At 43.8% G+C, this 23,682-nt stretch overlaps 1 protein-coding gene across 1 annotated transcript in view; it reads left to right on the top strand.

The window, feature by feature from the left end:
- Positions 1-23,682, top strand: part of AFF3 (ALF transcription elongation factor 3) — a 340,164-nt gene that overhangs the window by 296,469 nt on the left and 20,013 nt on the right. Inside the window, 4 exon segments of the mRNA XM_086615772.1 lie at positions 5,653-6,699; positions 9,211-9,335; positions 14,208-14,409; positions 16,931-17,058. Coding sequence (XP_086471898.1) covers positions 5,653-6,699; positions 9,211-9,335; positions 14,208-14,409; positions 16,931-17,058 — 1,502 coding nt within the window.

Below are 23,682 nucleotides of genomic sequence, written 5' to 3'. Positions count from 1 at the left end.
GGCAGAGTATACTGCAGGGATGGCTGATAGCTCAGTTCTACCCCACAGAGGGCTGAGCACATATCATAGACTTATCTAATCTCTTGATGAAAGTGGTGTCACCCTTTAAGTTTACCATGGCATTCGCTACAACTTAGGTCCCTCTTTGCAATAACAAGCATAGAGTGATCCCATTACACTCACCTTTTTGAACAGCCCTTCACCCCAGAAAGTGTTTCTGGGTAAGAAGTTTTGACAAAGGTTTCTTTTGGATGCACGCCACTCAGGCCTCCTGTTGCATTTGTAGTCTTGAAGAGATCTGAGATATATAGGCATGCTGTGTGGGAGTCATCCCACCTAAATTTGGACACTTAGACTGTAGATATCTACATCTGCTCATCACCTCAGCCTCCCCTTAACAGTGGGTGGAGAGGAATAGACATTTTTAGGGCCCAGCTCATCTGGTCTATCTCAGGCGTCTATTTCAAGAGGGAATGTTTCGCACCCTAGGAGAGTAGTCCACTGACTGGAGAAGGAACTCGTTGACTAGCTCAGATATAGGTGTCTATGATGTACAGACAAATCCACCCACAATTTTGAAGGAAGCGTATCGCATCCTTCTGTTTCTCGGTGAAGCCTCACACGTGTACGTCTATGTTGCATTGGTCCCTGGATCTGTCTTTGTCTGGTTAAGTTTCCTGGTTTGAGCTTCCATGCCAAACCCATATTTCATTGCAAGTCGGCTTCACCACAGACTGTTATTCCTATTGCTGCTGCCCATTGGAGCACCACCAGCTCTACTCTGATTAAAAACTGCCCAGTTCTCCTAAAGGCCTTGAGGGCAGCGTATTTCCATGACACAAAAAACTAAGAGACAGAGACTATTCTGCTATCTGATCACTCTGGATATATATTCATATATACTTCTGTCCTTACAGTGGATGAAAACATCCCACTTGGAGCAAATCAACTTTTTTTCCATAGAATGGTATGTGACCTGCTCAGGGATGTGATGTGGACTGGAGAATTAGGGATTTTCTTTTTCTCCCACAAATACTTGCAGTTAGATATGTAAAGTGGACTGGCGAAAACTTTCAAGTGAATTTTCCCAATCCTGTTTTTTACCAGGCCTGCTCTTGTCCTGGTTTCGGCTAGGACAGAGTTAGTTTTTTCTTTTTAGCAGCTAGAATAGCACAGTGTTTTGTATTTAGTCTGGGATTTGTTGTGAGAAGAATGTTGATAGGGCACTGATGTTTATAGTTGGTGCTGAGACATCAAGGACCTTTCAGCTTCCCATGTTTTGCCAGTGTACAGGAGCATAACGCGCTGAGGGGGGAGCATGGCTGGGACAGAGGACCCACAACTCCTAGCTTAAGATTTGAATTTAGGTTTAGGATTGAGGCCCAAAGCGGCCAATAGGGTATTCCATATCACGCAACATCATGCCTAGTATAGATGAGGGTTGGCTGGGAAGTTCAGAATTCTCTTCTAAGGGACTGTCCAAGGGACTCTTGGACTGTCAGAGTTCTATCTCTCACTCGCTCTCTTTTTGGGCCTCTCAACTGCCCAGGATTGCGGTGTTGGGGCTTAATCTGTTTTGGGATCACTTGCTGGGACCGGACAGGCGCTTGTTACCAGGTGGTGAGCAATTATACTGTGCATCACTTGTTTGTATATATTATTGTCATTTTTTTTCATATCATACTATTATTTTATCATTATTGCTTTTAATTTTATATTATTATTGCTAAATTGTTCTTATCTCAGCCCACCAGTCTCCTTCTCTTTTCTCCTTCAATTCTCTTCCCCACTGCCCAGGGCTGGGGGAGGGTGAGCGAGCGGCTGTGTGGCCTTTAGTTGCCGGCCAGGTTAAAACACGACACTCTTCATTCTTGACTGTCATGATTTTGTTGTCTTGCAAGTTGCCTTGGTTTTCTAAGTGATTTCAAAGTACAATACTTTTCAGTTAGAGCAATCAGCTGAATAAATTACTTCCAAAAGTGAATTGGCATCACTCATGTACACTGACAATCTCAAATATTCAAAAACTGTATCAAGGTCCAAAAATAGTGAGAACAGTTTTAAAATTCTGATTTTTTTTAAATTTGGATTCTTTTAATTTACCTTATGGGCTGCAGGCTTTTTACTTTCACCAGATGCATCTTAAAGGGTATTTTTAGCAAACACATCTTAAGGTTTTTTTCAGCAGCCACAAGGATTTGAATTTGTCTTTAAATAAACCCTGGAAGTGCATCTAAACCCATGATTCTGAGCTGAGGCTTTAAGAAAAAATAATGAGTGTCCTGAAACTCTTGACAAAGTAAAGCTGGCAACATTGCTGACCATTTTATTAGACTTCATAGTTGGTTATAAGTTGGTGGAACTGTAGTTATTCTGCCTAAATAGCAGACGTATCACTGTAGGAAAGTAACACATTGCCAAGTTATGACACTGTAGCAGTTAATCACTGTTTTCTGCTGGTTTACTGTAATCCCTTGAAATCCATATTTTGTGAACCACTGTTTTCAAGAATTACTAAGTTCATAAAGAGACAGAATGGAATGTAACAGAAAAGCTGGAAGTGTTTTTGAACTTTCAAGCTGCCCTCAGTCTGCCCTATACTTATGAGGAGAGGTATCTCTTTACCCACTTATGTCCTTTTCTTAAATACACTTGAACAGTGGAAAGACTTCCATGTATAGTGAACTTTTTATTATATAGCTAGTAAATTCAGTATGTGCACAATGAATGGCACCAAACAAATTGTCGTGGGTTAGGTTGAACCCCCACACACAGCCGGTCACTCCCCCTCCCCCACCCCCAGGAATGAGGGAGAGAATTAAAGGATAAACGGGAAACCCGTGGGTTGAGATAAGAACAATTTAATACAGATGATTTAATACACAGTGTAGATGCTCACCACCCCCTCGTATGCAAAGCCCGTCTTGTCCCGAAGCTGCAATCCCAGACGAACGCGAGGCCCCGAAATAGAGAGGGACAGAGAAAGAGATAGTACTCCGAGAGTGGGAGTACTGGGAGAGAGAGGGGAAAAGGCAGTAGAGCAAAAGCACAGCAAGTGCAAAAGAGCAAAAGCGGCAAAAGGGCCAAAGCGCAAAAGCCCTTCTGTCCGGCTGAACCTCACTTTTATACTGGGCATGATGCTGCATGATACGGAATACTAATTGGCCAGTTTGGCCCACAATCTTAAGTTCCACCACAAATCACAAGGGGAATCATGTCCCCCTTGTCCCAGCTATGCCCCCCCTTACCCCGCCGTGCTTCTGCACTCCGGCACACTGAAAAGTCCTTGGAGTCTCACGTCCAACCACAAACATCAACTTGCTATCAGCATTCTTCTCAGAGCGAGCCTCTGAGTAAAACCAAGACACGGAACTCTAAAAAGAAGAGCTAACCCGGTCCCAGCTAAAACCAGGACACAAATCTATCTGTATTTTCAGCAGCAATCAAAAAAATGCCATTTATTTTAGATAAAGATTAAAGAGTTGTAAAAATATATCTTCATTCGAGAGACATACTGCCCATCCATTTTCAAGATTTACTGTTCAGGGAAAAAACTCCTCATGTGCAGTATTAGGGAGTATGCTGAAGAAAAAATAAACTTAAGGCAATCCAGCAAACTTCTCACAGATACTGGCTACCTTGATAATGAGTATATTAGACCCTTTTGTAATAAGGAATATTTGTATCATGAATTCCCATGTCTAACTTTTTTGCTTATTTTAGGGGCCTTTGCTCCATGTAGAGTGAGTACGACCCTTAGTGGGTGATTCTGGAGACGCCCTTGGCTATGCGGGAAACCTGTGTTGCCCTCAGGCACCTCCTTTAAATAAGGAGTTATGTAAGAGACTCTTTGACGTTAGAGACTGTGGATATTCTCTCTTGAGCAAACTTTCTTCCAGAGCATTGATGTTTTTCATGTTAAACTCATGACATTCTCTTTGATTATTCATATGCAATAGCCTAATGGATCAAATTTTGGTTCCAGTTAAGGAAATTAGGAGACTTTTCACATTGACTTCTGCAGGGTTAGGTTATGACTGGCCATCTACTCCATCATTTATTTCTTTTGGATTTGTTTGCCGTTCCTCTTCATTTTATTACATTCAAATTACTGATTGCAAGAAGCACTAGAAAACACTTGCCCATTGTTCTGAAATAATATTGTCTGAGCTGTGGTTACATTTTCAATCATAATTATCCCACTTCTTCACTGTCCAAACACAATTATATTTTAGATGTTCTCTTATAACTTGATTGTGTTGTGACAGGAAAGAAGAGAAAAACTAACAGCCACACAATACTCAAAAAATGAGCACTTGACAATACCACCTGTCCTGGTTTCAACTGGGACAGAGTTAGTTTTTCTTTTTAGTAGCTAGTGTTTTTTCCTTTAGTCTGGGATTTGTTATGAGAAGAATGTTGACAGCGCACTGATGTTTATAGTTGGTGCTGAGACATCAAGGATTTTTCAGCTTCCCATGTTTTGCCAGTGTGCAGGAGCACAGCAGGCAGGGGGTGGAGCATGGCCGGGACAAAGGGCTGACAACTCCTAGCTTAAGATTTGAGTTTAGGTTTAGGATTTAGGCCTAAAGTGGCCAACAGAATATTCCATATCATGCAACATCATGCCCAGTATATAGATGAGGGTTGGCTGGGAGGTTTGGAAATTCTCTCTCTTTTTTGTGGGGACTCTCTCTCAAACTCTCAGAGCTCTGTCTCTCGCTCACTCTCTTTTTGGGCCTCTCACTCGTCCAGGATTGCAGTATTGGGATTGATCTGGTTTGGGATCACTTGCTGGGATGGGACAGACGTTGGTCACCGAGTGGTGAGCAGTTATACTGTGCATCACTTGTTTGTATATATTATTTTTATACATATGTATTCAAATATTATTATTTTATCATTATTGCTTTTGATTTTATGTTATTATTATTAAATTGTTCTTATCTCAGCCCACAAGCCTCCTTCCCTTTTCCTCTTTAATTCTCTTCCCTATTCCCCATGGGATGGGGGAGCGTGAGTGAGCGGCTGTGTGGCGTTTAGTTGCTGGCTGGTTTAAACCACAACACCACCACACAATAAATGTTTGTGGGATCTCACAGGAATATAGTCAATACCAGACAGATTATACAAACCGCCTGGTTAGCCCTCCGGCTCCCCACTATGTGCCTCCTTGTATACTTTTTTAATACTTTTTCCTATTTAATGCGATGGCACAGGAAACAAAATCTATATCCCTACCTTTCCTACTAGCTCTTCTCCCTTAGCCTCAGTCGTACCCCTGCCTTGTTTTCCTCCCTTCCTATCACCTTCATGTTTTCTTCTATTAGGAAACGTGGGAGCGTTTCCCAGTAAAGCTGATGCCAGTAGTGCTGCATGAATCATCCTTAGAAATGATGAATCATGGAAGCCATCCTCCTTCACAGCCCCATTCAGAAACCAAAAATATCCCCACTTGTGCAACATGTCCCACGTCTCCCATCCTGCCACGTGGGGCCAGGGGTTTGCTGGGGCTTGGGAGTGGCTCCTTGACCAGAGGAGAATCTCAGCAGTACCGGGAGGCTCCCGGCATTCCGACGTCCCTGCGGGAGCCCCAAGGTAAGTGCAGCAGGGTGTTGGCACTAAGCTCATTGCCATCTGTTTCCCTTTCAGCCTGAGCCACCCTCATCCAACAAGTGGCAGCTGGACAAGTGGCTGAATAAAGTCACCCCTCAGAAAGCACCCATCCTGACCCACCATGACAGCCCAGCACTGGAGACCCATCCCTACTATGGCCGTGTGAGGGCAGAGCGGCAGGAAAGCGAGAAGACCCCAGCCACCAGCCCGGCTGAGCAACACAGTGGGGAGGGCCGCACCACTGCCACCACCACCGCCGCCGGGGACGGACCGCGGCCCAGGACCGCCAACAAAGCGCCGGGCAGCAAAGGCGGCCGGCAAAAGTCACCCCCTGCCGCCGACGGCGGGCCTCCAAGGCGGGCGGCAGGGAAGAAGGCACCGCGGCGTGCCGAGAGGACCTCTGCCGGGGACGGCTCCCACTGCCACAGGGCAGAGGAGCCCCCTGGGAGCCACGGATTTCCAGAAAGCGCTGCAGGCGAGGCACCGAGGGCTCGGCCCAGCGGCAGCAGCAGCGGCGGTGGATGCAGAGCAGGGCACCGCCGGGAGCCCCGCTCAGCCACGGCCGGTGAGAAGCGTCGGGCCCGGGGGCCAAGCAAAACGGCGCCTAAATCCAAGGAGTTCATTGAGACCGAGTCGTCGTCCTCATCATCATCCTCTGACTCGGGCTCCGAGTCGGAGCGGGAGGAGTGCCCACTGCCCAAGGCGCAGTCGGCGGCTGGGGCTGAGCCGCGCGCCAAGGACACAGGGGCCGGCGCCGCCAGCAAACCCCACGGCGGCTGCAGTGCCTTTGGCTCCATTAATGCCAGGACTAGTAGTGAAATAGCAAAGGAGCTGGAGGACCAGTTTTACACCCTGGTTCCTTTCGGTAGGAATGAGCTCCTGTCTCCTCTGAAAGACAGTGATGAGGTAAAGTCGCTGTGGGTCAACATTGACTTGGCTCTTTTGTCCAGGATTCCAGAGCGTTTGCCCGAAGAGCTGCTGGCCATGAGCGCCGGAGCAAACCAGGCGGCCAGCCTCCCACAGGGTAGTAGTGCTGACCCCCCAGCAGAGAAGGGCTTACCAAAATCTAGAAGGAAACGCAAGGTGAGCTTTGAGGGGACCAGTGGGAGCGGGTTGGGGGACCTCTGGCAAGAGGGAGGCAAGCGTCGCTTGTGCTTGCGTCCAGTACTTGATGGCAGTTTCTCATCTGGGCTGGCACTTGGGAGCTGGGATGCGTCCCCGCTCACCATGTAGGAACCAGCCCAGCCCTGAGGGAGATACCATCCAGGAGGTGACGAAACTCCTGGCTGCAAGGGATCACAAGCCCTTGGAGATGGCCTTCGCTGCTGGCATGCAGCTTTCTACGAAAGCACTGCCTTTTTAGTAGGATAATTTTCTCTCCTGAGGCCTCTCAGCACCTGAGCGTTTGGAGGTGATGCTTAGGTCAGCAAAGGGACTATAAACAGCTGTCTTGTCATGGTCTGCATGGTATCACTGTGTGTGTGGAAAAAGGAGAGGCAACGTCTTTTTCAGCATTGATTGTCAACAAGAGGCAAGCCCTTCAGTCCCAGCTTGGAGCTCTGGCTTCATGGGGGATGCGCTCACAGAGACCTGCCTGGCTCTGCCACCTGCCTCCCTGGCACCGCTGTGGCCCGCTTTTCCCTCAGGGCTCTCACACAGCTGGAAGAAGTGGGAGTGTAGTCCATGAGCTGCTCCTTCCCCAGCCGCACCGTCACAGCAGCCGGGGCGCACAGCGCTCTCGTCACATCCACCCCTCCGCCCTGCCTCTCCTGCATGCTTCCTGGGCCGATGGTGGTGCTGAGGAGCATGTCCCCTCCACCCTGTGTCTGTTCATGCTGATTGACCCCAAAAGTCAGTCTGAACTGGAATTGCCATCTGCCCAATTTCTGGACATTGTAACTGTGCAGTTATCTGTTGCCCTCTATGCTACTGTATGTGTGTGGATTGATCTGTATATTTTGAGGGAGCGTTTATCTAAAACAAACTTTCCGTTTTTATCTCTTCTCATTTTTTGATTCTTTTTTTAGTATCTGAAAAGTGGCAACCCTGTTCTGGCCACTGATAGAGCTATGGCAGAGAGCCCTGATAAGCTTTGGGATGCATTTGTCTGCGTTTTCTTTAGGAAGCAGCATGGAAGTAATTGCACAGTACTAAATGTTGGGAAACAGGACAAGAAAGAGTGGCAGAAGCAAAATATTTATGCTTGAGGCCGTAGGAGATGCCAGTGTGGTAGTGTCAGGCTGTACACCCAGAAGGAAACAGGAGGACATGACAGAAGAGCAAACTAAATGCAGTTATTCTAGAAATGCTTAATCCGACTTTCTGTGGCACATATTATCTTTTGCTCTTCTGTCTTAAAGCACTGCTGTTGGTGGTGGCTTTAGTGATATAATAAATGCAGGGCATTCCTGGAGCACCAAGTTGCCCCTCAGCCTGGAGTAAGACCCTCAATGGGACAGTTGCTATGCAAACTCACAGTATGTGATTCATCTTCCCAAAAGACCATATGAATAAGACTGACAAGAATGGCTTGTCAGGCATAACTGCAAACTTAGAAAGACATCCTTATCACTTCCACCTCTTTCATGATCTTGAGAAGATGGGCAAAGTAGAGACAGAGGAGGATGGTTAAGCACTGAAGCGTGAGAAGATCTTCACTCCTGTGGAGTGTAAGCTACAACCTTAACCCCACAGCAGCAGCCACAGTGGCAGTTGATAACACAGAAAATGTTGTTGCCATGCAGCAAGGCAATACATACTGCAGAATCAACAGATCTCAAGTAAACCTCAGCCAGCACTGGAAATTGAAGAAGTGTTAGAAGTGGAAAAGGATGTGCACTTTAAAGGAGATTGGGAAAGCAGAGCCTTTGGGACCTGATGATAGAACCTAAGGAACATAACATGAAATCAAATAGCGGCAGGAAACATTGGCTGTGTTCATACTAGTAGGTCAGATAGGGCCAGGGTGCAGTCTCAAGTGGTGGCACACAGTCACCCGCTTTATTTCACTGTTAACATGTTTACTAACGTGGTTTTGGCCTGGGTCAACATCTGTTCTTCCAGACAGTGTCTGGCCGTTGCTCAGGAACAGACTAAGATCCCTTCCCAAAAGGCATTCTGAATGTGGCATACCCTGGTTTGAAGGAGGAGCAAGATGAGTGCATGAGCGCGAGCTGTACCGTGCCAGCTGGCCTTAGGACTGTTGTATTTACTAGTGTAGGCATAGTCACTGATGCCAAAAAAAGAGAGCGAGAAACAAAAGAGGTATGAAGTTGAGGACAAGACAAGAGAAAAGCGCACAGGACATGGGCAAAGAGGGTGATACAAAGAAAAAATATCCCGAGGTGCAAGTGGGGAAGTGGCTGAGACAATTCAAGTTTTATATTCTACTCCTTTGTTTACACACTGCCTCTTCATATTTTACTTTTTTAAGACTTGGACCCATCATCTCTGACCCATGTTAGGTACATGCTCAAAGAAAGTATAATCATTGATACCAAAATGCCAGAAAATACCAGACCCTGACTTGTTGAATACTTTTGGATCTGTAGTAAATCCAAAAACTACAAGATTATTATTTTTCCGTTCATTCAGTGTGAGAATGAGGAAGAGTGCAGAGACATCAAGAAGACTCACTTAGAGCGAGAGAGTTCTTCACGATTAGCTGCCTCTGCCCACAGCATCACAACAGCAAATCACTGCAGTATGAATGAAAATAGGTAAGCATTTTTCTTCTTATTTACCACTGAGTCATACAACTAGTTGCAGTTTAATACCGTGTGTTATTTTTTCCTTTAATACGATTTATTTTTTAATTATCACATTTTATGTTGAAAAATTACCCACTGCATTCTCCTTTCTTCGGGTTTAATGAACAAGATAGCAGCTCCTGACACATTTATATACTTGCATTTTTGTCCTATTGCACAAAGAAGTTGTGAGTTCAAGTGTGAGGCTCATGGAATGAGTAATTATAACTAGAGCAGTGCAATTGCCTGAGACATATTCCCGAAGACTGTGTTGTAGGTACCATTTCACATAGGCAACCATCTTATAGCCTTTTCTTACAGTGTTACAAGTTTGACAGTATAAATACAATTATCTATAAACTCTATGGAAAAGATTGAGAAAAATATTCTGAGTGCTGTTCCAGAATATATTTGAGTTCAAATATTTTTGAGATTACAAACAATCTGTTCTGTGTAATTAGTAAGTATTTTAGGACAGGGAACTCGGACTTTAAAAGCAGTGAGATTTTCAAAGGATGCAAGATATGAAACAAATGATGAATATTTAGCATTTGCTGGCATGGTTTATGCACACGGACCCCTATCAATGTCAGATCAATCATACTGAGTTTCTCTGGAGGCTTCCAGCAGTCAAACTTAGACATGCATCTTTTCAGAGTTCAGCTGCATGCTGCTTAGTACACACTGGTCATCAGTATTTTTTTAAAAATTATTTTCTGGTAGAGTCAGGGTATCTCTTGAGGTGAAACTGCTAAAATTAGAGGATATGTGTATTTATTGTAGTAGGCTTTTCTGTTGTACACATCACTGATGAGTTTGAGCAATTCTTCTCATTAATACTGGAAGAAATCATGGAGGAAACTAATATATGTAGTGCTTATTCAAAAATATGCATTCAATTTCTTTGTCCTGACATGTCGCATATGTTTCGTTAAGTGAAAACAATACACAGAACAGTTTGTTTTATTGTGGGTGATTGCATGCAGGCATGCCATTCCTGTTACTGCAGTGTCATATGTTTTACATCGCATTCATTTTCAGAGAATAGTATGGCTGTCATAGCTTGCTATGTCACAGGGTTAATTCTGTGCTTCCTGGAAGCAGGACAATAATTTGTGTTTTGCTTGACATTATATTCAGTACTTCTGGTAGCAACTGTACATTAAGAAACAAAGAAGAAGGTCTTAAATGTATATATGTGTCGTGGTTTTTTTTTTGGACTGAGGGTCGAGACAAGAACCGAAAGGGAGCACCCACCAAACATGGTCTCGGGCAAAACATGACTCAGGCTTTCTTAATAAAACAAAACAATTTATTAACAGTTACTAAACAAAAGACAAAAGGGAACGAAACCGGTTACTTGAGAGGAGAAAGAGAAAACAAGGCCCGATCTTAAAACAACACCTCCCCACCCCCTATTTTCCTTTCGTTCCTGGCTCTGTCTTCCCCCCAGCGGCGCAGGGAGACAGGGAATGGGGGAGTACAGGTCAGTTCATCCATGTTGTTCACTGCCGCTCCTTTCTTAAAGGAGGAGGAGTCTTTACACCATTTTTCCCTTGCTTCGGTGGATCCCCTACTCACAAAGAAAAAGTCCCCAAACTTTTCCAAAGTAAGTCCTGCCCGCAGGATTGCAATCCTCCCCATGGATCGCACCAGTTCGGGCTTTACCAGTCTCGGCCTCTTAGGGAGCTGCTGCCACTCGCGTCGGCGTGGGTCGTCCCACGGTCTCCAGATGCCTCCACGACCTCGTCGTGCATTCCATGCCCCATTATCAACAGTACCTGGTCGCGCATCCCCTGCTCCACGACCTCTCCTGGGCTCAGGCATCTCCTTCCCGACGTGGGTTTCTCCACAGGCCACGAGTGGGTCGCTGCTCCGCCGAGTACACCCTGGCTGCAGGGGGGCCGCCTGCCATCTCACACCGATTTGCAAGGGAAGCCTCAGCTCCAGTACACCTCCTCCTGCTCCATCTTTGCTGACCCGGTCGTTGTGGTTGTCTTCTCTTAGATATTAATCCTCTCTGGGGGAGCTCGGCCGCTCGGCCGGGAGCCGGGAGCGAGGGCAGCGCCCTCCTGCTCTCTCCTCGCTCCTGAGCAAAGAGCCCTTTCCCGCCCCTTTGTCCCAACTTAAATAGGGCAATTCGCAGAGGCGCCGCCTTGGCTCAACCTCCCCCGGGGGGGATGGGACTCAGATCTGGTGGCACAGGGAGCAAATCCCCTCCCCTGCCACCAGAACACCCCCCCACACATCAAACTATCACAATATGCCTCCTAATTCTTCCCTGGTCTGCCCTGTTTCCAAGATGTCTCTGTGGTTTGTGCTACTGTAGGACATGATATCAAATGCTAATATTCCCATAGCTGAGGATGGGCCACTGAGGCTGTAGCTAAACCAACTGTGCTTATATAGAAGGACATGAAGCTGTTGGAGCGAGTTCAGAGGAGGGCCACAAAAATGATCCGAGTGCTGGAGCACCTCTCCTATGAAGACAGGCTGAGAGTGTTAGGATTGTTCAGCCTAGAGAAGAGAAGGCTCCAGGGAGACCTTCTAGCAGCCTTCCAGTATCTAAAAGGGGCCTACGAGAAAGCTGGAGAGGGACTTTTTACAAGGGCGTGTAGTGATAGGACAAGGGGAAATGACTTTAAACTCAAAGAGGGCAGATTCACATGAGATCTAAGGAAGAAATTTTTTGCAATGACAGTGGTGAAACACTGGCACAGATTGCCTAGAGGAGTTGTGGATGCCCCATCCCTGGAAGTGTTCAAGGCCAGGTTGGATGAGGCGTTGAGCAACCTGGTGTAGTGGAGGGTGTCCCTGCCTATGGCAGGGGCGTTGGAACTAGATGATCTTAAAGGTCCCTTCCAACCCAAACCATTCTATAATTCTATGATTCATGATATCAGGACCTCCTGTCCCTCTTGCAACCAGTGACTCATGCTGGCACGTCCCCCCACCAGTTATCCCACCATAGCTGCCTGTGAGGCTCTCCTGTAAATATGCTCAAGAAACATGTTTGAAACCAGAACTCTTTATTTTTCGTGGCGTTTTTTTGAGGCCAGGCTATTGTTATTCAGTTCCCAGCAGAGCCACACAGGCAGTTTTGTCAGCACAGCTGAGGGCTGGTAGCAAAGAGAGGAGCAGAACACCTTCAGACACAAGCGTTTTCTATTGTGGAATTACAGTCTGAGATACAGACGGAGCAAGGCCTTGTTTGACATAAAAGGTTGCCGTTTCAGACAGAGGTACCCCAAAAATCTTGCACCTGTGTCGGATGCCACAATCTGCCCAGTCCCAAAAGATGACAGTTCACTCAGTGGTTCTGCACAGCTTCTCAGTGTAAGATGATTGTGGTGCTGCAGTTTGACTGCTTGCAATGTTTCGGTGGGCCCTACACAATGTGGGTCATGTAGAAGGTCTGCAGCACAACTAGAAATTGCAGCTACTCCTCACAAGCTCTTCTGAGACTTGGGTACACTTCCAAAGAGCTGTGGCTTCTCTTGGATGCGTTGGGCCCGCACTTTGACAGTGATATATAAACATGGCTAGCCAAGGCACGGTTTTATGTTTGAGAAGAGGAAAATGAATGACAGCATAAGCCTGCACGTTCAAAATAGTGCTAAAGATCTTATTAGGGGGGGAAGAAGGGCACAGTTGTCCGTCTTACACACCCTGATTCTTGCTTTCATGAACAGCAGTGGTCATTAAAGCAAAACAGTTCACATTGTGTTTTGAATGTACTACACTGTGGGAAAGAGGAAAGGTTCTGAATTACCATTCATGGCATCTCTCACAGCTAGTTTTTAAAGACTTGCTAGATAAATGGACAAATGTATGATAAGAGCACATTTAATTAGCTCTGTTCCCTGAAATGATGTGCAGAAATAAAGTATAGTTTGTACCATATTCTTTTTTTGCGATTCCATTAAGTGTATACTGTCTGATACAGTAACTATAAAGAAGTGAGAATTGTCCATAAAAAGTAATAGGCTGAATAAAGGGGAATGTGACAGGGAAAGGTATTGTGTTAAAATAGTCTGTCTGACCTTAATCACAGTTTTAGTCTTAATGCAAACTATCTCCTTAAAAATGTCGTGTGTGTTGCTTTAAGATTTTCAGCTAAATATTTTCTTCAAAATGGTGCATCTGAAGTTTGTTTCTGGGCATGTTTTTATGGTCTGTCTGACTCCTTCTCATCCAAAGCTTCTCCCAAATAACTGAAAGCTGAAAATACTGTCTGTGTTACAGCTTTCTTCTGTAGAAGACGGAGCAGCTCACATTTCTCTGCATCTACTGTTTGCATATGTTTCCTTTTGTCTGCAGTACCAGCCTATCCCTCTTTGTCTTCAAAATCTGTATTAGATTAGTATAAACAGTGCTACCAAAGGCTGGGCATTGAGCACAAAGACAAGCCAGTCATCTTTAAACACATTTCCTGGTTTAGTTCACATATGGTTTTATTGCCGTGGCTTATAAATTGTCGTCTGTAATGGTGAAATAGGGCTCCATAACCTGGACTTACGCTTCAGAGCCTAATCTTCGTCTCCAGCTATCCCTTAAGAAATGGTGAGCAAGTGGCCATTTATCTCTGCATTTTTTTTAAGTACTCCAATACAGACTTTATATTAACTCCAGAATTACAATTTGCCTTGAAGGGAAAGAGGAGAAACATGATACAAATTTGTAAATGAACTCTTGGTCCCAATACTGTAAGCTTGTTTCCAGATACCAATAGACTTTATCCTGCCAGCAGGTTTTAAATTCAAAGTTTTGGTAATATATAAAACATTTACCTTTCTCAAAGCCAGCTTTGTGACACTCCATTACTGTAATTTCCATTTCCAGCTTGGCAATACCAATAAATAAAAATGAAAAAATGCTTCGGTCACCCGTCTCTCCCCTCTCTGATGCATCAAAACACAAATACTCCAATGATGATTTAACTTCCTCCAGCAGACCTAATGGCAGCAGTCTATTACCTTCCATCTCCTCCAGCAAAAAACATAAGGGTGAAATCCAGTCGCAGCCACATTCCGGAGACTTCAATGTAAGTTTATGCTGTTGTTCACAATATAAAGCCCAGCTGTATATTTTTGACTTTGTATTGCAGTCTGCGATAGTTTTGCAGAATGTTATGCAAAAAAATTTTAATAATGTATGTTTTATTGTAAGTCCAGTTTTTCTGGTTTGGAGTTTAGCAAGGCAAAGAAGAAAGGAAAGAGGGCAGGCTAAGTGGGCAAATAACAAAGGTTACGTAAGCAAAAGGTAAAAGCTAATGGCCCAAAACAAATGGCTTTGGGCCTCCAGAGTATTGTTTGGGCACGATGCGAGCCGCCTGCATCCAAAACTGTGGTGCATGAGGCCTCTACTGTTTAAGACTGCTACTGAGCCACTGCCTAACCATGAGTTTGCCTGCAGACAATGTCTTACATGTCTTACAACCAGCTTTCTCAGGCATTTCTGCTTACTCTTGACACTGGTGAACAGCTTAGCACCAGCCTCACAACTCAGCTCCATCAGAGGCCCGGGTGGTCTTGATCATACTAAATGTGTCCAGAGCACCCTTTCAGATAACGCTGTATTACTACACCGCATGGTAGCCACTGCTTTCAGAGCACGGAGAGAGGAGTAGATGCTACCTCCATTTATGCACAAGTTCTGTGATTAGGATGCTGGAGCAAAGAGGCTGTTAGCTCTTCTGATTGAGGGAACTCACATATATATCTCTCTCTCTCACGTCTCAAAACAATAGCCTACCCTCCAGCCTACAGGACACACAGATTATTGTCACGTCCTTCCCTTGAAGCTGTTCTGCTTTGTGTGAAATACCTAGAAGAAGCAATTTGGATACCATCATATTGATGTCCGTTGCTGGAGCATCTAGGCAAGCTGTTAGGGCACTCTGCTGCTACTAGAAAGGCCCATGCTCCTCTCCTTGCTACAAAAGCCATTTATATATTTTATCCTGTATCTATTTGTTGTATTTATTTTTTGATACGTAAGAGACTTCAAAAGCCTAAGTATTAGTGCCTAAGCAACTTTCAGGAAAACAAACTGCCTGAGTTGTAGCAGTGGTCTCTTCCAGGCCCCATATTGTACATTAAGTATATATGTATACACTTAAATATACTTAAATATACTTTGTATGTACTTAAATATATTTAATTTTTGAGAGTAGAAGAGGAAATAGTAGCTATAATCTTAATTTTGGACATTTTTTAAAAAACAAGTTATTATAAATTGTATGTTACAAGAACATCTTGCAGATGCTTTGGTAAATTGAAATAAAATTAAATACATAAAAATATTACAATAAAAAGGCATTTTAACATATAATAGTCTCTTTTTTCATGGATTAAATGTACATTTTAAAACATTTTAACTTCTAAAACTTAAGTTTAGAGGTTTATAATCCATTCAGAATTATAATGATATGATTCTTCACTGGATATCTTGAAAACAATTTAAATTCCTTCACAGGCAAATGTGCTGGAAATCAAAAGTAAAAGGCGATTGCTTTATGATCCACACCCTTAGCAGATGCATTTCACTGAGAATTTCTGCATAGCCTGGCAATGCACCATTTGGTCAACATTTTAACAACCTTTGCAATAAAATTCTTATGTATCTAGTTATTCATCTGAAAACTTTAGCCTGCTGAACTGATCTGGATGTGTCATATAGAAGATGAGAGCTCATGAACTATAAATGTTAAAGTCAGCTTTGTTTTATCCCAACTTCCTATCTGGCACCTAACTGGTATGCCCAAGTGGTCCTTTGAATTTCTTTCAGAGACTGCCAGACGGGGAGTGGCTTTTATCCGTTTGAGCTTTTTCTCCATTTCCCTACTGCATTTCTGTCTGTCACCTGACCCAGAAAGAACAGTGTTTTCTGGCAGTGGTTGTCAACCAAAACCAACCTGGGGCCACCTGCTTTGCTCTGTACCACTGCAGCAGGTCACTGGGTGGGACAAAGGGCTCATGAAGCCACATGAAGAACAAGGCTGCAGCTGAGGGAATGTGTGAGACCCTGCCAAAAGACGTGTGCTTCTGCTGTGGCACAGAGCAGTGATCTTTCGAGCTGATCAAGGGCCCAGAGCAGAAAGAAACCTGGACCTTGGGCTACAAATTCATACTGCACGGGCACATCAGCAGTGCAGCATGAAATGAGTCAAACATGTGAGCCTTGCTCTCCCGAGGCAAGGTACAATTCCAGTTTGGAAGCTGAAGGCTAGAGATAAAACTTGATCTTCTAAATGACCACAACAGATCTATTCTTTAATAATTTCACTTGCTGTGTTTCAGAGTGTTTTGATAGTTACTAATAGTTCAGCTCCCTTTCTTCTGTGTATCACATTGAAACTCGAGCCCTTTAGAAAGTGCTCTGAAGCAATATCTGTGAATTTGTGGCTATCGGTGACAGGACAGTTACACATATTCCCCGCTGAAACAGTAGGAAAGCTAACTGTCAATTTACAACACAATGCAAAGATGCTCTGTTGTTTATTAGTTGCTTTTTTGAAGTTAGTAGCCAATTCCTCAATGTCTTCTCTGTTGTTTGTTGTCTAGAAAGCAATTCACATCAATTCAGAAAATGTTCTTCTCTGCAATAAGCCCCAGTCCCAAACAGAGCCTTGGTCACCTCTGTCAAGCACACCCAGGGACTGCAGAAGGACAAAGCTTATCTTCGATGATATGTAAGTACAGATAACTTTAAAACAAATAAAACAATGTCATTTTCTCCATCTAAAGAGAGAAGAATTCAGTTTGTCCAGCAGGATCTGAGACATAGCCAGAATTATTACAATACTACTATATATTGAGAAATGAATGAGACATACCATATAAACTCTTTAGTTTTTCATAATAAATTAAGCCTCTAATCATCAAGAAGCAGTGAGGACTGGCTGATCCCTAAAGGACGGGAAGCCAGGAGCCAAGGAGCAGAACGCGGCTGACAGGGCAGGGGAGGTGGCAGCCAGGGGTCCAGTCCCACAACACCCAAGCAAGGTGGTGTGTTTTAACCTGGCCGGCAACTGAAGGCCACACAGCCGCTCGCTCACCCTCCCCCAGCCCTGGGGAATGGGGAAGAGAATTAAAGGGGAAAAGGGAAGGAGACTCGTGGGTTGAGATAAGAACAATTTAACAATAACAAAACCACAAAACTAAAAGCAATAGTAATAATAACATATGAATATATCAACATAGTGATAATAATATATACAAACAAGTTATGCACAGTATAATTGCTCACCACCTGGCGACCAACGCCTGTCCCATCCTGCCAAGTGATCCCGAAACAGGTCAGTCCCAACAACACAATCCCAGATGAGCAAGGCCTGAAAAGAGAGTGAGAGAGAGAGAGAACTCTGAGAAAGTGTGAGTCCAAGAGAGACCTCGGAAGAACCAACCCTTTTTCCCAGCCAACGCTTATCTATAATACTGGGCATGACGCTGCATGACATGGAATATTCCATTGGCCAATTTAGTCCTCAATCCTAAGACTAAGTTCAAATCATACAGGGAGTTGCGGGCCCGTTGTCCCGGCCATGCTGTCCCCCAGCCTGTTGTGCTGCTGCACGCTGGCAAACATGGGAAGCTGAAAAGTCCTTGATGTCTCAGCACTGACTATAAACATCAGTGCACTATCAACATTCTTCTCATAACAATTCCACAGTAAATCCAAAACACAGAGCTCTTCTAGCTACTAAAAAGAAAAACTAACTCTGTCCCAGTCAAAACCAAGACAGAAGGTGAGCAGGGCAGGCCCAAGTGTGGAGTCGGGTTCAACCAAGAGCCTAGATCCTCAGGCAAGTCCATGGTGATGAGGCAGGTCCAAGGTCAGGCACAGCCCAGCGATTGCCAGGCTGCATGCGGAGTGACGAGGCAGCTCTGAGGTCCAGCTATAAAGACAGTCCTCAGGTCGGGGTCCAGCTCAATCTGGGCCATGGCCAGGCACGAGCATGGCTGAAGACAGGCACACTTAATCATGAGTTGGACAGGGAGTGAAGGCCCAGACCTGAGCTTAAATGGATTTCTTTAGCCCGTGGGCAGAGCGGGAGGCCCCGCATGAGGCAGGACAGGGCCATTAAGGCTTTATTAGTACCCTCGAGGCACTGGCATTAGTTATGCACACATCAGGCTATTAATATATACAGAACCATAGCATGGCAGGGTGACAGGGGCATCCCTCTTGTGCACCCTTTGGAGCAAGGAGAGAGAACACATGAGAGCCTTGCATTTCTGAGCCTTGACAGCTGCTGCTGTCATTGCTACTGCTGCTCAGGAAAAGATTTCACAAAGGCAGGGTCAGTAGGAAGCAACACAGACTAGCACTCCACACCTCTACTACATCCTTCAAACATCCTCTGCTTTCCTCTGAAAATAATTTCAGCTTCTACTTGTCTTTCTTTTCTTTTTGGTAAATTAAAATTGCTGGTTCATTTCCCAAGGTCATTCAGGATGTAGTATTATTTCGATAAGGTATAAAGATGAAACTGAAGGTTGAAATTCTAGTATCTAGAAAATTCAAATTCTTTTTGACTTGCAATTTTCTGGCCTGAAAATACTGATTTTTCTAGTGCAGAAGAGGTTATGTTGAAGCTATTGCTCAGACTGCTTGGAGCAAATATAGCTGTGTAAGCTGTGTGACTTTGATGCGCCTTTCATACTCCCAGACTTTCACCTACAACATCACTAACACCTTTATACCAAGGGAAACCCTGGGAAAACAGCCCTGTTTCCTCAGGAACTGCTTTTTTACCAGAACTGGGATTTAATAATAATAATTGTAATAATTTTAATGTTTATTCACACCACCTGGTCTCAGGGACAACTAGAGGGATGGCAGCCTCTCATATAGAGAATCTAGGTTTCCTACTATAAGGCATAAATAATTCCCGTAGACTTCAAAAGGACGTAACTTTTGTTTGTCAAGAAAAGATTGGTGAAATTAATGTCTGTGTGTATTCATAGCAGTCATAAGGAGACGTATGTTGAATAAATGTAATCATTTTTTCTGCCCCTTTTGGAAAAAACTCCCTCCTGTACATATATGCCTATTTTTCCTCCTTCTCTCTTCCCTCCATGTTATTTTTTAACTCTTCCAGTGCATTGATTCAACAGTCTCTTCTGAGAAAATGTGAAACTGTTTAGAAGTACTACCTAAGTCTTCGAATACTTTATCATCTATAATTTACTTGCAAGTGTTCAATTTTTTCTGCAGTTTATACATATACATATACATATGAGGCAGAAAGGTATCAGTGTGCCTGATAAAAGTCAAAATTGTAGGATGTGCTCATCTGTTTGGATTAGGAAAAAACCACAATCAGAAACAACTGCAACAGAACTATTGTATTGTCATCTGATTTTCCCTCAAGATGCTGACAAAAAACAGGAGGACTGGTTTGTTTTGTTCTTCCTCTAGAATACAGCCATAGGAAAACTGCTTTTTTCACTGTCTCTGTCATCTAAGAGGCTTTAGCACTTACTTTTTCCATTAGTGATACATGTGATTTCTCTGGCAGGCATCTTCAATAAAACTGTTTCACCTTTTCAGAGAGATATACAATAAAACTGCTCCTGTATAGTGCCTTCCATGTAGAATGTCCCCAAGCAACTTGTGGACCATTAAAAAGAGCAATCTGAAAAGCCAAATAAGATAAAACATAGAATCAAATATGTCTTAATTTGCCCTTAAAACTCAGAAACAGTTAAATGCCTGTTGTGTGAACTAGAGGAGAGAGATTTTCATGTACTATGACTGTCATCCACAACCTGTGTCTAGGAAACACCACCAGAATACCAGCTACACTAGACCTTGATTCTGAAATTACTGTGCAGAGAAGTCACTGAAATGTAGCAGATTAGACTGGCTGCAAATGTTAAATGTCAACAAATTTGACTCACATGTTAGCAGGATGAAATTAAACATGGCAGCCAGTGTCTTTCAAATTCGTGTAGTAGCACAGCAGAGGATTTGAAGAAATGCAATACAGTAGGTCTAAAATTATGTAGTAATCCTAATGGCAGCATTTGTCCAAATGATGTCTATGAAGCATTTCATCTCATAATCCATGAAGTGCTGTAATCCAGCCATGCCTTTAAAGTCTTCATTTTAATCAGAGTCTATAGTTTTTAAGAGACTAAATCCCTTATATTTGATTTAAAACAACAACTAATTTTTTTGACCAATCAGTGTCTCTTTGCTTTATTCTCAATTTATTTGCTCCAGATCATTGACAACAGCTGTCACTAGCAATAAATTGGAACACAAGTAGGTCAATAAAAAGTATATCTTGCTTGGCAGAGTGCTGTATACACATCCATTGCAATATAAAAGTAACTATAGCTAGCAGTCTTCAAAAGGCAGGCAAAATCCTACTTCCCCTCGTTTGCCATAGTTTACTGCCTGCTCTAAATATGCTTTGAGGTACCCAGCATGCCACATGTGTAAGTGACATCAGTGCTGTTTCCAGTATTAATTCTTAACAAGATTTCCTGGATTTTTGGCCATTTCTGACTCTACGGAGAAAACATTTTCAAGGCTACATAACAACACAAGACAAATTCAGTCCTGCTGTAATTTCACTGAATGATAGAATTCCCAATAACCACGTTTAGGAACCAAGTCTCTTGTCCTTGAAGTGATAAGCACAGACATGCTGTGGGTACCCGAAGGCACAGTTCCACACCCTCCTCAAAATACTGCATGTGTGGTATAAAAAAGAGCAGCTTCCCAGTTTTCCTTATGACTAAATCAGAACATGGCCCTCAGGATTATTTTCTCACTTGCATTGTGGGTTACCCTTTCAAACTCAGGGTGTGTTTTTGCTTCACTTACTTTTATTTTCCTGTTTTTCTGGCCTCATAGGAGCAAGATAATACATCTTCTTCAGCTTTTTTTTTTAAATTCATATTTTGTTGAATATTCATTCCACCTCGATGGGTTTAGGTGCTATACATTCCCACCAGATTTACATTGTCCAAGGGACAGAGTGAGATAGCATTCCTGTCTTTCTTTGTCAACCGGTAAACCATATACGCAGAAAATACTCAACCTGTAAAGGTGCTGTGCATAGAGCTCATAAAAAGCTCAAAAGATAACTTCTTGGCACATCTCTTTGTTTTGGCTTGGCTTGAACCCCAAGTCTCTCATTTTCAGTCTCCTCTTCCTTGTTCTTCTGCCTCAGAGTGGAAAGGAAAAGGTGCTCTTGGGTTGTGACTCGCATACAAATCTGGAAGTCATCTCACTTTGCGTTACTCAAAATGCCTCAAGGACTCCTGGTCTTCCGAAGTATTTAGAGAGACTTTTATAGTGCTGAGCACATCCTCAGGAGCACAGTTAAGGAGTAAAGCTTGGCTCCTCTTTCTTCTCATTAGCAGTCTAAAAAATCACTGGTCAGATAGACCAACATCTACTACACGAAATTGCTCACAAATTCTTATGCTTACTTTGGACTGCTCCCAGTTTCTTGGTTTTGGAGATTTCAAGACTTCGTCCGACCATTCCATTCTTCCTCTCCTTCCCTTTTTACTCGTGGCACTGAATTTTCTCGTGTGGACACTGCCCATGAGAAAATAACATTAGACTATTAGACAGCAGATGCTACCTTCCGTGATTAGATAATTAAGCTGCCTGTTCTCTGCGAGACCACCTAGCCCTTTGTTTTTAGGGACACTTTGTGAGAGCTTGGTCTGGTGGGAAATAGATGCTTAATCAGCTCTAGCAGGAAATACAGAGTAAAGAATTTATAGCCACTATTCCCTGTCATCAAAGAAAAGCCAGAGCTGTGGACCTCATTTGAACTTAAAAGTTACATCCATGCCCCTCCTCTGTTTCTATGAGCAAATGGTCCAGCACTGCTTATGTTTATAAGATTAAACTGTCTTCACTCCCCAAAACAAAGAATACTCACTGCCTCGCCTGGTCTGTGCTGTCCCCTAGCTGTGCCCAGGCATTGTCTGGGACCGAGCTCAAAACTATGCCAGGAAGAGTATTAGCAATTAAACAGCACAGGTGATCAAACTGGTGTCCTTGCTTGCTTGCTTATTTCAGTCGCACAGACATAGCCAAGAGTGGTTTTACTGACAGACTCAAATCTGAAATAGCCTCTGATAGGGGCGGACAGCCTCTGCCACGAGTACCTCCCAGTCTTTCTTCAGCTCTTTGGCTAGTCTAGGACTCATACTGAATATGAGTAAGTCTCATCTAACCTCTCATGGTGTTTACCATTCTACCAGACCTCTGGTTCTTGACAGAGCTTGTTTTCCTCAAGTTTGGTGGCAAACACTGGTTTTTCCTTGAAGAACTAAAAACCCATCCCAGAGTAACTTGGAGTTTGTCCTCTTGTGCTGGATCACAGAGCACTGTGGGTTTTCATCACTCTCAATACCAGGACTCACAGGTGCGGTGTGTAAGAGATATTGTAATGCCTCTATTTGCAGCTTAATTCCTAAGTCAGCTTTGCTGTCCCTGTGGCAGTGGAAAATATCTTTACGTATGTTTGAAGAATGTGCTTCAAGTCCATTTTCCACAATATAATCACCCAGAAGTTTCTCTTTTGGACTAGAAGGCTCACTATAATGGCCCTAGGGTACAAAGGTTGTAATCCCCCAAGGAAACCTGGGAGCTTTCCTGATCATTCTTTCAGTGATAATGAACCACACTAGCAAATGATCATAACCACGTTAGCCTAGAGAATTACAGGTAGACTGTTCAAACTCATTTTTAGCCAGGGAGTACCCTGTTCATCTTGAGAACCAATTATGAGTCATGGACCTGGAGAGAGGCTGTGATGACCTAATGCACATGAGGAATATGAATTCCCAAAATCCCTATCAGAGGCTTTCCTGGTCTCCTAGTGCCTGGTTATGATTTCTTTCAAATACTATGATTACTCACGTTTCTTAGACAGGCATTTCAGGACAGGAGCCCTGGTAGAGTCTTTGTTTCAGGACCACCTGCTCCTTTCAGTGCAGATACCTCATTCATTGACTCAGGTTTTACATGTACTGTCACTCAACAGTTTCACCCATACCTTGGCTTCTCACTCATCAGCTGGGAACATCAGAGCTGGCTGCCAGGTAGTCCCTCTCCCAGAAAGATCTTTCTTCCTTTGGTTTTCAGTTGCCTCTTGGGAATTCAAGCTGTGATTCCATGGTATTTTAAAACAATATGAATCTGGACTGTTGTGGTCCTGCCCTCTCTCCCTATGTCTGACTGTAAAGGCTTTCACCCCACCTTCGACTGAAATTAGTTGACACCGGAATATCTATTTCACATACATTGAAAGAGACACAGTTGTAGTTTGCAGTTG

This window comes from Tauraco erythrolophus, chromosome 1, assembly GCF_009769465.1.
Source record: "Tauraco erythrolophus isolate bTauEry1 chromosome 1, bTauEry1.pri, whole genome shotgun sequence".
NCBI classification, from domain to species: Eukaryota; Metazoa; Chordata; class Aves; order Musophagiformes; family Musophagidae; genus Tauraco; species Tauraco erythrolophus.
Note: the sequence above shows the minus strand (reverse complement) of the source record. Positions and strands in the feature narration are given on the sequence as shown.